The sequence below is a fragment of the Poeciliopsis prolifica genome, unplaced genomic scaffold (genome assembly GCF_027474105.1).
Source record: "Poeciliopsis prolifica strain line A6 unplaced genomic scaffold, Auburn_PproV2 SCAFFOLD026, whole genome shotgun sequence".
NCBI classification, from domain to species: Eukaryota; Metazoa; Chordata; class Actinopteri; order Cyprinodontiformes; family Poeciliidae; genus Poeciliopsis; species Poeciliopsis prolifica.
The window spans coordinates 1,762,180-1,777,872 of record NW_026562401.1 but is presented as its reverse complement, the minus strand read 5'-3'; the positions used below and the strand labels follow the sequence as shown (position 1 = coordinate 1,777,872).

Below are 15,693 nucleotides of genomic sequence, written 5' to 3'. Positions count from 1 at the left end.
ACAGTCACTGCCTGTTTTTAAACACAGTTTGCACAGAAAGAGGGAAACTTGGTTGAAGTGAAGACATCTTTGAATTAAGATAAGGTAGTATGGGTTTTGATAAATGAAACTCATTTATCAGCATGTTCCAGAGGCAAGACCTCATGGACTGTAAACAACAAATATCAAATAAACTTGGTTTAAACGGTCTCTGTTTTCAATCTCGGATGGTTATTTAAAACACACACACACACGCACACGCACACACACACACACACACACACACACCCACACACACACACACACACACACACACACACACACACACAGTCCACTGTAAAAGTATTCACTCCCACTGAACTTCTCCACACTTCTTTTTCACATTATGACCACAAACCTTAGTGCGTTTTAGTGGGATTTTACGTGATGGACCGACACAAAGAAGCACACAGCTGTGAGGTGAAAGGAAAATTATGGTTGTCAAAAATGTATCCAAATAAAAATCTAAAAAGATTGGCGGACATTGTATTCAGCTCCGCTGAGTCAGCAGTGTACTGTAACTACAGCTTCCAGAGTTTTGGGATACATTTTTGCAAATGTGCTCAAGCTCTGTAAGATTAGCTGGGCAGTCATTTTAAAGTACTGCTACAGATTTTCTATTAGGTTTATGTCAAGGTAATTCTAACATATTAACATGTTTTAATCTAAATGAATAGATTATAACTCTAAAAGCCTCAGGTTTTCTGCTTTTAACACCACTTTCTTCATATTTTCAGTATCTCCTACACATCTTGTGTTGAAGTTTTAATCAAACTTCTTTCAATACTGACTTTTTTTTTTTGGTTTGTTTTTTTTGCCACTCTTTCTTTCGATCAATCAACTCTCCCACCTGAGCTTTGGTGCCCTGTAGCTCCACTAAAGTCACCACAGGATTCTTGGATGGCTTTCTGACCAATGCTGCCCTTGCATGGCCTGTTGTTTCAGACGGATGGCCCCCTTTCAGTAGGTTTGCAGTTCTGCCATGTCCTAATGCTGGAGCTGCTTGAGATGCAATAAACTTGAGGTTCTGTTTTATGACCAAACCCTGTTCTAAACTCCCCCACACGTTTATTCCTGATCCGTTTCAGGTGCTTCTTGGTCTTAATGTTTTACGTTAACCAGGTTTCTCGGGCTAAACGTCTGGAGCCGTTGCAAGACGGCTGCATTCGTAACGAGGTTAAATCACACACATGCGACATCTTCCTCCCATTTAACAATTACCTTGTGTTGCTCTGTCTGAAAACAGAAAGTTGGGGCACCGCGTAGCTCAGTGGCAGAGCAGCCGCACCAGATGTGGAGGCTATACTTTAGGCAGATGTTTCTGGTTTGATTGCTGACCCCGGCTCACCTTCTGCACGTCTTCCTCTAGCCTCCTCCCCCGCAGATAGGCTGCTAATATTTTGCCACAAAGATTTTGTGGCCCTAGATCACTAGTGGCACAAATGAATAATAATAGAAAATAAGTAAAATAAAAACACACCTGAAGGTTTGTGGCTGTAGCGTGACAAAATGTTAAGAACTTAAAGGATGTGAATACTTTTCAAGGCACTATAATTTTCAGCTGTAGGTTGTTTTCTTAATGCATCTTCCTTTGTGTTTTTGTGAAAACGGGAGCTAATTTGCGTGCTTTTCTTTTTCCACCAACAAGACAATGAAAGAAAGAAATAAAAACAGACAGGAAGCAAATTCCCCCACAGTTCCCTCACGGACTGTTTAACTTGCTGCAGAGTCTTCACGCCACTCCTTAGACGTTCTTCCACTGCAACAGCAACAGAGGCGAGTAACTTCACACGGATAATGGTTTACTCATGGCTTCATTCAGATCATCTCTTCCACATCTGAGTCACAACGAAGCAGAAAAAGTGTCACATCTTACTGTGAAATCGTTGATTGGAATTCAGTGTTTATTACAAGGCCTGGGAGTGGAGGGGAAAACAAAGGCACTTATTCGATAAAGATCAAACAAGGATACAGGCATGTGGCAAAATGCAAAAACGCTAAAACCGTTAAATTAAGCTGTTCATAAAGGCCGACTGCGTGTGTGTATAAGGCAACAGAAGGCTCTCTCCCTCTCTCTGACGCGAAAGCTCAAATGTCATTTTGGAAAAGTGAATATCTTTCACATACTCGACTATTAAAGCAGGGCTGCTTTAATTGTAACAGGTTTTAATTTCTCAGAGCCTAACAAGGAATGCAGACCCATAAACTGCTGCAAGTCGAAGCATCTGTCAAACACTAAAACCCACAACACAGCAGAGGTTCACAAGCTTTCTACAAACCCTCTCCCCCAACGCCCCCCTCTTGTGGCGTTCGCCAGTATTGCAAAGTGGAAATCTCGAGCGACGTCAACTGCAGTTCCGTTCTTTTTTTGTGTGTCTTTCAAGTTTCCAGGAGTTTTAAGATCCTGTTGCCAATCAATGGCTTTAGGAGGTTTTTTTCAAAGAGTGCAGAAATCCCAGCTGTGGCTCTGACAACACAAAAGGATTTGTGCGTGGTGCTCGGGGAGGGGGGAGAGGTGAAGGTCGTGGTAATTTTCACAGCGTCACTTCTGTCTGAGTGTTCATCAAAGTGAGTCATTCCGCTGAAATGTGACTCAAAGAGTTCAGGCGGTCCGTCATGAGTTTACAGCCTGAAAGCCCCTCCCAGCCCCGAGCTCTTCCACCAGAAACAAGACGAACAAGGCCACTCTTTGGATTGATGCTGACTGAAAACAGCACACCTGCTAAAGAAATCTGCAATAAAATATAAAAACATTTAGAATTTCTGTTTTCCTTTGTTAAAAAGTGCTCAGTGTATAATTTCTCTCCCAGAGAGATATCAGTGGCTTATAAGTAAAGTTCCCCCAGTTTTTTTTTTCTTTTGTTTGTTTTTAAGGAAAGTCCTTGCGCCGTCATTCCTCTTATTTGCCGACGTTCTCCGCAGGATTGTACTCGGTTTCACCCGCCGACACCTGAGAGATGCGGCGTGTGGAGCCCCACAGGCGACGGGAGAACTGTCCGGAGCGAACCTGAGAACAGGAGAGGACGTGGATTTTATTCAAATAGGATCGGTTACACCAATTACACCATCGTCTGAAAAACTCGGTTCTCAACAAATACTCTGCGTATAATTATCCTCCTTCGCCGCCTTTCCATCTCACACACTCTTGAAGTTTCTCACCTCTTCAGGCTTCCCTGCCCCCACCACTATTAGCTTCCCGTCCTCCAGTCCCACCAGGATGTGGCTGAACTCTTTCGTGACGGACACGCTCCTCACAGCGACCCTTAAGGCCAGGGGCGTTATCAGAGAATCCAGGCTGCAAAACGGGCAGATGTTAGAGCTGACCTATCTTTAAGAGTCCAATCTAATTCATTTATTTAATTAAATAGATTAAACAGAAAGTATAAGTAAGTAAATATATAATGAATCGTATTATCTATAAAAAATATGTGCTGTGTGGATGTTTTTCTTCAACAGAGAGAAAACCTGGTCAAATTGATATAGCTTCAATTATTTTGCGGATCATATTGAGCAGATATGTCTTTCTTGATGTGCATGACTAGTGATTAGCATTATTGACTCATGTCAAACCTTTCAACTGTTTTTTTCTAAAAAAGTATATATGAAAAACCACCAAAACATGCAGCATTTTACTTTCCATTTTACAATCGTGTGTCAATTTTTGTTGGTTTATCATAAAATCCCCCCCCCAAAAAAAACATACACTAATGTAATGTGACTAAATGTGAAATGGGACTTTGAGTGACTCTCAATAAATGACTTTATTCAAAAAGTCTCTACCTGAATAAATCCCGGACGTGGAGGCTGCCCTGCACCGTCCCCACAATGACGTATTCAGACACCAGGTGAAGCGCGGTCATCTGCTCCTCCATGGTGAAAGAGGACATCAGACAGCCATTCACAGAGTAAACATGAACGGAGTGCTTGCCCTGAAGAAAAAAACCATCACACGAACACCAGATGAATTGCACTGCTCCTCTTTAGTCCAGGATGGAGCTTTTAACAAGATGTTCCATTATAAGCACAAAAATGAATGTATTTTGTTATGACTGCATGTGATAGGCCAGCATAAAGAAGCACACATTTGCAGGAGAAAGATGATACAAGGTTTGCGAAACAAACAGATTAAAGCTCGAGGTTGCATCGTGACAAACTGTAAAAAGGCTCAAGGGGGAGTGAAACGCTGCTCTCTACGTACCTTCCTGTGAGAGCGTTCCTCCTGAGACGTCTGCACCACGATGTGGCCTTCCATCCCGACTTGGAGCGCGGCGATGGGGGCGCGTACGTTGCTGTCTCCAGGAGGTCGCAGAGTTCGGAGGTACTGTCCCCGTCGCACTGTGTGCACAATCACAGTCCCATCCTGGGAAGGAAGCAAAGCAACAGGCAGAGGGTCAGGAAATATACATAATTTGGTGGCGATACTAAAGACCGTAATGAAATGGCCGACGGTTTAGGAGAAAAGACTTAGGAATGCAGTGTGACTTGGTAAACAGTCTTCCTCCTGATTGGGTTTCCTTCCTCCACCACATAAACCTTCCTGGACTTCAAAGACACACATTTTTGTCCAATCAGCCTTTAACCATCCCTCCACTTCTTTTCCTAATTTGGTCATTTCCAACCGCACGAGAACAAGATGGCGCACAGTGGCGAAACCAACGAGTGATGTCATGGTTACAGCACACATCTCAGATTCATATACAGGGTCGTCCAGGATCGGATGAGGTCAGCTGAAAACGTCACTTTTCTACATGTGTGTATGTGCTGAACAGCTCATGTGCTCAGTGACTCATTACTGTCTGAGTTGTTGGATTAAGATGTTGCTGCTGGCGGTTCTGTCAGCAGTTTGTGTCTTAAAAGGTTCAGTGGAAAAGTCTGTCTGACAAAACTCCAAGCTGTTCGTCTGAAGGTCAGGGATCCTGAATATATCACATCCTAACATTGCTCCTTTTCCCAGAGTTCTCAGTTCTATTTTTACCACATTTTCCTAACAAAAAAAGCCAAAAAAAAAAAAAAAAAAAAGATTTCAGGGAAGAAATGAGAGGATGGATGAATGGATGGCATACACGTTCTTCTTTATTTTCTTAAATTTGATAAATATTTAAACCCAATTCCAGATTTTTTCATACTGCCCAGAAACACTGATGAGCAAATGCATACAAATGTTGCATTATTTTTTTTTTCATGACACCTTGTCTAATTTTAACGTAGGCTGCTTTGGTCTCTAATTGTCTCTAAACTCATTGTATGTAAGAAGTTCAGAAACATGTGCTGACGATGCGGTTTTCTGCAGCAGCAGTTCGCACACGCAACGTGCACAGGAACATTTTCTGCTGCAGATGCTTTCCCAGAGTGAGTTACAAGGCACTGGGGAACATCCATCTGGAGAACAGAGCGCGCAGGATGAGATGTAGAAAGGATACACCGCAACATGGTTTCTTTCTCAGCCGACTAAGAATACCGGCTATAGCTCCTGTTACATGTTGCATTATAGTATGTGTTGACATTCATGCAACATGCATCTGAGTGTATCCTAGAAAACGGAAAGGAAGGACCACCTATGTCAGTTTTAGCTTTGTCACCGAACAACTGGCATCTTGTTTGTTAGAGACCCTCCAAGCTACTGGAGGCATATTGTAAATATTTAGCTCGAATAGACAAAGCTGTATTGTTAAACCTGTTGTTGATGGAAAAAAAAACCACAAGCAGGAAACGTATTGATGTGAAACCAGGCAAAGAGATTTCTAAAACGACATTTCAGTCACGGCATCTTCTTGTGCGGAGCCGTAACATCTCTGACCTTTGACCCAGAGACAGCCATGTCCAGTTCAGTGCTGATGGCCACACAGGTCACCTCCTGGTCGTGTCCGCAGAGGATCTGCACAGGCCGAGGCGACAGGCCGCTGGAGAATCCGCCCTGCGGGACAATTTAATATAACGGTAATAATAATTTAATATAACACCTGACGGCTTCGCTTCCAGCCAGAGCAGCTCGGCGTGGGTCTGTGTGGAGGGCGCAAAGATACCCACCTGCTGCAAAACCTGCCACACTATGCAGGACGTGTCTCTTGAACCAGAGATGAGGTAGATGCCACACAGATCCAGAGCCAAGCAGGTTACGACATCTTAACAAATACGCACACAAAAAAAAACAATTAAAAATCACCTCATGCCAGCAAAGAAAAGAAAGAAACCTCTCTCCACGTGCTCAAAGCTCACCGATGTGCCGGCAGATCCTGCCCACCAGCTTTCCTTTCCCCAGCTGAGTGACGCGAAGGCTGCGGTCCCAGTGTCCCCCGCTGAACAGCAGACGGCCGTCGTTGGACACCACCAGCACCTGAGCGCTGAGCTCCACTCCCGGAGAGAAAGGTCCCGCCAGGAAACGCTGAGTCCTGCAAAAACAAAGAAAGGTTGACGCGAGCTCAAAACAAGCGAGTCTGTTGGGATCTTAATGCGACCGACATTTGTTCCTTATGGGTTACAGATTGGATGAAAGTAGAATCCATTGTTCAGAGTTCATTGAACATAATTTAGATTTTTTTTTTTCCACAACAATTATAACCATGGAGCAGCTTGGTGTGGCCATTCCAGTTTGTTGTCTGAACCAGATCATGTTGAAGAAAATCAACTCAGGGAAAATATCAAAGTTTCCCTTTTTTGAGGTGTACATCTGTAACCTACACTGCATGACAACCAGACAAATCAGCAACATATAACACGCTTTGGAGTTTCCTGGAGGCCAGCGCTAAGCTACAGAGTCTCCCAAGCTGAGTGCACTTTTTATAAACTCACTCACTTTGGATTGGTCATCGTTGGATCTTTAGTGAAAGTGAAGTAGTTGGTGATGTTTTTGTCATATGGAAGCCAGCTGTGTGTCCCAATCAAGCCACTTGAACTTACAGTCACCTGTGCAGAAGAAAGCGACTTGGCGTCAGAATAAAACAAAGCTTGTAAAATGATCACTGCTGTAACGGCGCTTGGTTTGGACGTTACCAAGGTGTCCGAGCCTTGCATGATGGAGTGATTCTGACTCTTTGGTACCAGTGCTTGAACCAGAGGAAGTCCATCACTAACCACCTGAGGCAGACCCAGGTGGACGTGTAAATAAATACAGTGCGTTCGATTATTAAAACATTAGAATTGGATGAGCACACGAGTCCTCACCTCCACAAATGGCCGGAGTTTGCCGAGGTGTTCAAAGATGTTTGCTGGTAGAGTGTCCAGGCGGGCCTGCCGCCGAGATGCATTCTGGGCCGTCATTCGAGGAGGGTGAGGCTCCTGATCGGAGACAAAGATTGCAGAGAAACATTGTCATTTTCTGATGCAGAATTACAGACATAAGTATTTTTAAAGCTGATGTGATTCAAATCTCTAAAAGAGCTGAAATGTTGATCTTTTTAAAAACCTGCTGAACAATTACACCCGAATGATGTTAATTTGGTTGGTCGAAGCCTAGCAGAGAAACAATATGACTGAACTGTTAGGCTAAATTGTGCAAGAATGGATACCTGTTATTAATTTGTAGATTAGATTAGATTAGATTTAAAAAATGTTAACTAGAGCCTCGAAAAAGGGTAATTTTCTATGTTCTCGTTCACTTAGTGTACCTTAAGCAGCTGACAGGGAGTCTGTCCAAAGTTGCTGATTATTCCTTCCAAGGCTTTTCGCTCCGTCTCATTGGCAATGGCGTCCAGATCCACGGCACCTGCAACAGCCAATAGAAAGCGAATATAAACTTTTTCCCAGAGAAAAGTGAAATATTTAGAGGTGAGATGCAACTTTTTCCTAAGTTTATGTAAAGCAATTTTCAGACAAGAAGTCTTCAAATAAATCAATATGCATGTTCCTTAGTATTATTGTCGTTATTATTATCATTATTTCAGAGAGCGGCGTATTTACCCAACAAAAAGACTAGAAAACAAGCAACTCAAGCAAGTCAAAATGTATTCAGATGTTTTGGAACTGGTCACAAAATAAAAATAAAAAAATGCTACTTGCCTAAACTGGCTTTTATCCACAGTCAAGAGATGTAATTCAAAAGCTTAAAGCAACTAAAACCATACCCAGCTTTATATTACTGCCATGCACAGCGAGAGTCATGGGCAGAGATCTAAGAAAGGCTGGGATATCAAAACAAATATTTTAAAAAAAGAGCACTTTACACATATTTAGAATGCAATAACAAAAACATGGTTAAAGTTACATTTCTGTCTGAAAACCGGACGAATAATAACAACTCTTTAGAGTCAAAGTGTTCTCATAAAAGGTCATATAAACATGTTAGCAAAAGATCAGTGGTGTCATAAAAGTTTGGATGAAAGTGGAAAAAAAACAAACAAAAAAACCCACTTCCCTATAGTTTCAGGCCAACTGAATATTTATCTGGGTTTTGAGTTTAATGACAATAAAACAAACAGATTTTCTTTTTGATGTTTCTGCATTGTTGCTATTTGTAGGCTAAAATTGAGGAAGCACTTCAACACAACTCATTTTCTCTTTAGCCATTTTTTTGTTTCCTCATTAAGTCCCAAGGGGAAGCAAACAAACACAACAAAGAGTTAAACCGAACAACCACTAATACGAGCAAATTAGTCCTTTATTCACGTTGCTTGTTTAGCTCATAATTTTCTGTTGTGAACCTAAGCAAGCTTGTTCAGGCACAGAAACAACTAAATGCACACAAAAGAACAGGAATGACAACCCTTGCCCATATTCTATGGCTCGGCAGACTCAGGAAAAACACACTTCACGTGTTTTCCTTTCCACTTAGCAAGAATCACCACAAAAACATCGGAGTTTGTTCATTTGTTTCCTTGCACAAGTCCTGACTGCAGCCTTACCCTCATAAGTGCAGTAGTAGAAAACATTGAGAGCTTTCACCGCCTCTTCTCCTCTCTGTTTGCATCCAAAGATGAGGTCGATCCACTCGTGGAGGTGGGAGGACACGTGTTCGGACTCCTGCAATTTAAGAGTTGCTTTCATGCCGTAACTGTGGCAGCAGATGCTTGACTGGGTTTTATGGCTCTGTGTGTTGTTGGTGACTCACCAGAGCTTTCATGTGTTTCCTGATAAAGTCTTCCCTTGATGTCGCCCAGGGAGGCAGCAACACATCTGCCACCAGGTCCTGAGATAACTGCAAGCGGCCCAAGTCGAAGCCTAGCAGAGAATTCAAATGGATCACTCTCATGCCGCAGAGGACATCCCGGATCGGCACAGGTTTGCCGCTACTTGTGGAACGTCTCACCATTCATGTTCTGCAGGAACTCCGGGAAGTAGAAGAACTCCGGGATGAGCTCTTTGACGTCGGCCGGGCTCTCCATGCGAGCCTGCCAGGCCGCCGCCACTGAGTGGAACTGTCTGTCTGCGACGTCGAACCTGAACGACGGCGACACGTCGCATCGTGAGAACGGCGAACACGCGAGAAGCAGGGAGAGATCACACGGCGGCCACGGTCCTCACCTGCCGCTCTGCAGCTGGATATGCAGGGTGGTGAACGGCTCCATGCGGATCATGTAGTGCATGACTCCTGCTGCATTAGAGTAGTGTGTGCCATAGTGGAATTTCTCAGTGGTGCCTGATGGGTCTTCAAAGCTCTCGTACCTGAAAAACAAACATTTGTTGGGCTTTATTAACTTAAAAAAGGATAAAATTGTGCACGATTTTAACTTGGAATTATATATGAGTTGATTATTGAAATAATCGTCAACTAATTTAGTAATTGATTAATGGTTCACTGGAGTATACATGCTCATAAAAAGATCATTTGATGGGAGAACAACATGCTCAGAGCAGTAATTTAAGCAAAATTGTACAACAAACATGTACGGTTTGCAATTAATATAAAATAGAAAAACTGTAAATCTGTTCAACCCAAAACTCAAGTGGCTGTTTTAGTTTCACCTGGTTCAAATTCTATTAAAAAATCATTTTGCTGTCCAATTACTAATTATTAAAACATAATCAACAGATCAGTCCCACACTGCATTGATGTAAAATCAACCAGAAAGGGCATTTTTAGGAATGCTGTGTTATTGAATCTCAGTCAATAAAATTTTTATTTTCTTGTTTGTGAAAGGAATTTGCTTATTTTCAACTTTTAATGTGTTTCAAATATTGCATAAAAAAGGCTTAAATGAAAAATCGGCAGAATGTGTCAATTCCCCGCTCCCCCTGATTAATCTTCAGAACAATCGACAGAATAATTGATGACTAAAACAGTCATTAGTTGCAGGCCTACATTACACGTTTTGTCTTTTTTTTTTTTTTTTTTGGCATTAACAGAGCCTCTTACTTTTCTTTGACGTTCTGTGCGTGACGTGGGTTGACCACACCGATAGGCTTAGATAGATCTCTGAAAACTGAGGGGTCGTCCAGATCCAGATTAGGAGAAGTGTAGTCACACAGAACCCAGGGAAACTGAGGAGAAACAACCAACACAGATGTCTTCTTAGACGCCGAGTGTACCACTGGAAAAATAAAAAGTGCTTCCGTACGCACCACAGGGTACTGGGACAGGTCGTTGTACGTGCGCCCGGCGATGGTATTCAGCTGCATCAGGTACTCAAAGTTTGAGATTTCTCTGTACACCCATTTCTGTTGAATTCAGGATGACATCACATCAGGTGGGAAACACTGGAACTATTTAGCGCTGACTGAATAAAATGCACATGGAAACATGATGTAAATAAAACACCTGAGTAAGGCCTGACGCTTTCAGCAGCTCCTGAGGGGAGCGGGAGCCGAAGTAGAACAGGTTTTGAGGCCGCAGCCCGAGAATCCTCGAGTACACCTTGTTTCGTACCTAAAAGGCGAGAAATGTATCATTTTAGAGCTTCTAATGCTCTAATGCATAACTTGGATAATACTCAACAACCTCCATATTTGTAGAGTAACAAGTGTTTATTGTACACATCAATATTGAGAATTACAATTTATCATCGTTCTAAATAAAGACTATTAGGGAAAATTTTCATTGTTACTTTAACAAAAAGAAGCTTCTGTTTTTGAACTACATTCTTAAATTTGACACAAGACCTTTTTTCTGAAATTGATGAAGTAATGGGCCTGGTCAATAAAGAAAAGCTCCAGCGCAGACCGTCGCAGGTTGTATCTCCTCAAATGGACCTCCCGAAGCTGAGACAGAGGTCTCTTGAAATCGAACCCGATTCCTGCAGGAAAAAGGAGGCAAACTTATGACTCATCCGAGGCAGAAACCTTTGAAGAGCCATAACACAGAGAGGTGTAACTTTCAGATGTACGCGTTTCTTACCCTCCTCTGTCTCTTCTTTCTCACTGCTGCCGTCATAGAAGTACAGATGATGCGTGGTGACCTCCAGCCGACCCGGCACCACAGCCACGATGGTGATGAGCTCACAGTCTTCAGACAGAACCAGTTTCTCTTTCTGATTCTCGTCTTCTCCTTCCCCTCTGAAAGCAGCGTTGAAGAAATCAGGCTTAATGTGGCTTTCCTCTACATTTTAGTTGAATTACACACACAAGGGACCGACACTCTTGGTTTGAAAAGTTTAGACTTACTTGTCATCCAAAAAGACAAATTCCTCTTCTTCCAAGTGATCATCCTCCATGTCGCTTACTTTCGCTTCCTTAGCAACGGCCAATGGGATCGGATCAGAGCTGCGAGGGCTTTCAGCTCCTGATGATCAAAACACGGCGTTTTTGCAAAAAGATTTTCAAAAAATGAAATATTTTGATAATAAATGAACTGTGGTCATACCCATGTTGTCCCTCAGAGCACTGGCCTCACTGTGTGAATCATAGTTGTAGTTGGGCACAAGTTTGAGTCGCATCTTTGAATACGTTTCAGCAGCGGACAGTTTCCATTTCACCTCTGGCTGAACTCTGACGTCAAGCGTGAGACAAACGAAACTCAGAGCAATCCGACTTGCAAAGGGGGAACGACAGACTGAGACGTGAGACGCAGTCGTACCTGTTGGCCCACGGGCCCCTCTCGCAGGTGAACAGCCTGCGGAGAGCTCTCCAGTGCTGCCACACCACCCCCTGCTGGCTGGCGTTCTGCTTCTGCCAGATCACATATCTGTTGCTCTCACTGCGAACTCGCTTCATGCAGGGGTCGATTATCACCTCCTGTTTGCCCAGAGAGACACATTAGCTACAAAAAACAGAGGTCTTATGGGGATGATGGTGGAGTGTGTGGACAATGCATATCGCCGCCATGTTGCACCTTCGGTTTTTAATGCATTTTATTTCAGTTTTATAGGATTGATCAACACAACGTAGCACATGCTTGTAAATAAAACCTGGTCTTTAATTTTGTTAGATTTCTATTTTTACAAATAAAAATCAAAAAAGTGCATGTATTTTATATCTAGCAAACAGAGATAATGTGTGCGTGCACCTGCAAGTTCTTTGGAGCTCTCCACCAGCTTTGTACGTCTATACAGATTTTTTTCCCCCCATTTTGTTTTGAACATCAATTTTTAAGTTTTGCCCTAAATTGTTCATTAGATTAAGATTTGGACTTTGACTGGACCAGTCTAAAACATTGTGATCTGATCTAAATCCTTCCCTTTTAATTTGCATATCTTTGGGTTGTGAGATTTTCACATCTGTTTTTATACTAATATTTAAAACAGACAGATGGACAACATTTCTAGCTCAATATAAAAAAGGAGGCTGGACAGATATAGACAGCACACTTTAAATTTTTTAAAAAAGTGTAATTAAAAAAAGAAAACATAGTTTTGCATTTCTTTGTATTTGTCAATCTTGTAAATCTCCCAAAAAACAAAACTGTAATAAAGAAAAAAATTCCTTAAAGCTGTTGAATACTTTTGCATCAAACTGTAATTGCACAGTACCTGAAACTTTGACTTGCTGTCAGCTCTGTCCTTTTCCCGTTTATATGCTGTGCTCATTAGATCGTCAAAACACGAGTTCCAGAAATTGGACATGATATCATGACTACGCCCAAATGTGTCCAGTTCATACTGCTCCATGGTGGGCTGAACCTGGAAAACAGACAGATAACCAACATATCATGAATAGGAGCCTGCAGTCACTACTATCTTTAACTTATTATTGACTTCAATGTATGTGATAGCCAAAAAGTGATTCTTTCAGTTAATAGAAATATACACACGTCTAAAACAAACACAGCATCTACATAAATAAATCCTGAGAGGACGGTTTATATTCTCTCGCTGCCCTTTTAAAAGTTGTTTTAAACATTTACGGCAGCCAAAGTTCTGCCACGGTGAGAAACGTGCTGGAAGATCCGAATACTGGAGAAAACTAAACAGAACAGATTTATGGGCAGGCGATGTCACACAGAGCCATGATGGATCTGAGCTCTAGCAGAGTGGAGCGTGTCTGCTTGGTTTGAGCATAAACCGCTCCACAACCAACGCACTCTGAAGGAATGTGATGTAAAGCAGCAAAAGCCTTTTAAAAAATACTAAACTTTGCAGTAAATATCTCAGGAAAAATCTGGGGGGTAGCAGGTCAGACAGAATACCGGATCACTAAAATGTTATGCGTGTAAGAATTTGACAAAGACCAGAGTTTGAAGTGTCTGAAAGACAGAGGAGCAGACTCCCTGGACTCCCTAAACACCAGATAAATGTCAGCCATTTTTTTTTTTTTTTTTAAATACACAAAGTCTGTCCAGACACGAACCATCTGCTGGTAAAAGCTCTGCCACTCCAGCGCTTTACAGTAAACCTTCAGGTCCTCGGCGAAGGTGGTGCTCCCGTTGGTGATGGGTAAGTTGGGCAAGTGGTTCTGGAGGGTGATGGGGTCTGCGTGCTGGGCCAGCAGAGTCCTCATAATGGGCACCAGCTGGGAGAAAGACTCAGAACAACCGACGTTTGAGTCTTCTATTACACCTTCTGGCCACAAGGGGGCGCCAAGCTTTCCCAGCAAGAAGCAGACCTCCTCCCAGCTCAGACACAGAACAGTCTGCAGGAGACTGTGGAGCTTCAGATAGGCCATCTCACACACCTGACGACGAGCAAAGACACATTCAGTCAAATTCAAACTGTACATGTAAAACGGCGTATTTTTTTATTTACTTTATTTAAAACTAAGAAAAAAATAAGAATTTTTAAAAATATATAAAAAATATTCAGAGTAATTATAACAACCATAACAGAAAAATCACAAATATATGGGGCATCAAAGAAAAAAAAAAATCCTGCCAGTAAAGTTAACAATAAATAAAACATAAACAGTTAGGAAAAGGAAAATTATTTAATTTTGTTGGATTTCTCCTGTTTTCTTTATTTGTATCTCATATGCTGACACTTTGTTCTGACCTCTGCGGGTTACACTATGAATCAAGGCCTACAAAGGCCTGGTTTGTTTGTGTCAGCTGCCTCAGCAAAAGCAGAAAGCTTCAATTTGAGACAAAGAACTCTTTCAATCATTCTTTGTTAACTCCAGTTTACCTTTCAAGCTTTGAACATAAAAAACAAACAAAAAAACAAAAACAAAACGTCTCGAATGAATAATTAATCAGCTCAACTGCAGCAAATACAGCTATCTCCCTGACCTTTTATTCAGGAAAAACTGGTTGCTCGAATGAAGAGGTGTAAAGAATCTAAAAATAAACACCACTGCTGCAATTCAAACAGGAATGGTGGCGCTAACAACTGTCATTTCAACTGCAACTCCATTAATAATAAGGTCCTGACATGCAAACTATAAACCAATGACTCAAAGTGGATACATTTAATTGCTGCTATATAATCTGACCCAATGTTCACTTATATTAATTTATTTTCCCTTTTTTTTTATTTCCAGTTTAAACAGGTTAAACTAGATTAAGATGCACAAATTTGGAAGCTCTGATTTTAAGTCAAAGGAACGACAATATTCCTCTACGCCTTAGGCAGTTTTAACAACCTTTTTAAAGTTGTAGTATTTAAGTACAACAAAGCTAGTTAAGCTTGATTGGCTTAACTAGAAGAATAAAGATTACATTAATGTCTGAGACCTGCTTTGCAATATTTATGCACCAACCACATTGCTGGAGAACGGAGTCTGTCAAATTTTTCTTGGTCAGCTCTGATCTGATAGTAAGAACAGGCAAATAATGATTCTTTTTCCTTCATGACATGCATCAAAACAAAGGTCTACCTATTATTTTTAATATATAAAAGCGTCAGCCCTTTGATATCCTTTTATGAGTGGAAAAAACTGGGAGGATAAAAGATTTCCTTGGAATCCCTTTGTCTTCCTGCAATCCTAAATTACTGCCTCTATAAATAAACCTGCAGAAGATTTTCCTCACAGCAATATGTCAGATTAACCAGACAGAAAAAATTATAATTGAATAAAAATGCATAGTGTTGGTAACCAAAGATAAGGAATCGTTTTACTCATGACATTAAATTTTAATATTATGAGGCTTTCTATAAAATTGATTTCTGAGCAGAAGTTGAAATAGATTCCCTAACGGTCCTAAATACTGAATTTAAAACATCACACAAACAAATTTACTTCCTGTCAGCATACTTGAATGAATATTACAAGCATGGTTTCTATTAGTTAACTGAACTCTCCTAACACTCCTCCACTCAGCTGTGAGATAAAGTAGCTTATAGATGAGCAGAGCAGCAGCATGTGGTGCAAATCCAAATGGCCGATTTAATTTACACAGTCCTATAAGAGCAGATGTCATAACTCATGCTGAACACT

General features: G+C 41.5%; 1 protein-coding gene across 5 annotated transcripts in view; it reads right to left on the bottom strand.

The window, feature by feature from the left end:
- Nucleotides 1–1,904: 1,904 nt before the first annotated feature.
- Nucleotides 1,905–15,693, bottom strand: part of nbeal2 (neurobeachin-like 2) — a 42,415-nt gene continuing 28,626 nt past the window's right edge. For all 5 annotated transcript variants that reach the window (XM_055047541.1, XM_055047542.1, XM_055047543.1 and 2 more), the window contains 25 exons: nt 13,672–13,995; nt 12,855–13,004; nt 11,963–12,120; nt 11,750–11,874; nt 11,551–11,668; nt 11,285–11,442; nt 11,050–11,183; nt 10,709–10,816; nt 10,513–10,608; nt 10,307–10,431; nt 9,475–9,615; nt 9,260–9,390; nt 9,062–9,171; nt 8,856–8,973; nt 7,623–7,720; nt 7,180–7,293; nt 7,009–7,092; nt 6,812–6,921; nt 6,235–6,407; nt 6,046–6,140; nt 5,816–5,932; nt 4,217–4,378; nt 3,799–3,947; nt 3,178–3,313; nt 1,905–3,025 (listed from right to left, as the gene is read on the bottom strand). In XM_055047541.1, coding sequence (XP_054903516.1) covers nt 2,918–3,025; nt 3,178–3,313; nt 3,799–3,947; nt 4,217–4,378; nt 5,816–5,932; nt 6,046–6,140; nt 6,235–6,407; nt 6,812–6,921; nt 7,009–7,092; nt 7,180–7,293; nt 7,623–7,720; nt 8,856–8,973; nt 9,062–9,171; nt 9,260–9,390; nt 9,475–9,615; nt 10,307–10,431; nt 10,513–10,608; nt 10,709–10,816; nt 11,050–11,183; nt 11,285–11,442; nt 11,551–11,668; nt 11,750–11,874; nt 11,963–12,120; nt 12,855–13,004; nt 13,672–13,995 — 3,342 coding nt within the window. In that variant the 3' untranslated portion in view covers nt 1,905–2,917. The remainder of the gene's footprint in view (nt 3,026–3,177; nt 3,314–3,798; nt 3,948–4,216; nt 4,379–5,815; nt 5,933–6,045; nt 6,141–6,234; nt 6,408–6,811; nt 6,922–7,008; nt 7,093–7,179; nt 7,294–7,622; nt 7,721–8,855; nt 8,974–9,061; nt 9,172–9,259; nt 9,391–9,474; nt 9,616–10,306; nt 10,432–10,512; nt 10,609–10,708; nt 10,817–11,049; nt 11,184–11,284; nt 11,443–11,550; nt 11,669–11,749; nt 11,875–11,962; nt 12,121–12,854; nt 13,005–13,671; nt 13,996–15,693) is intronic.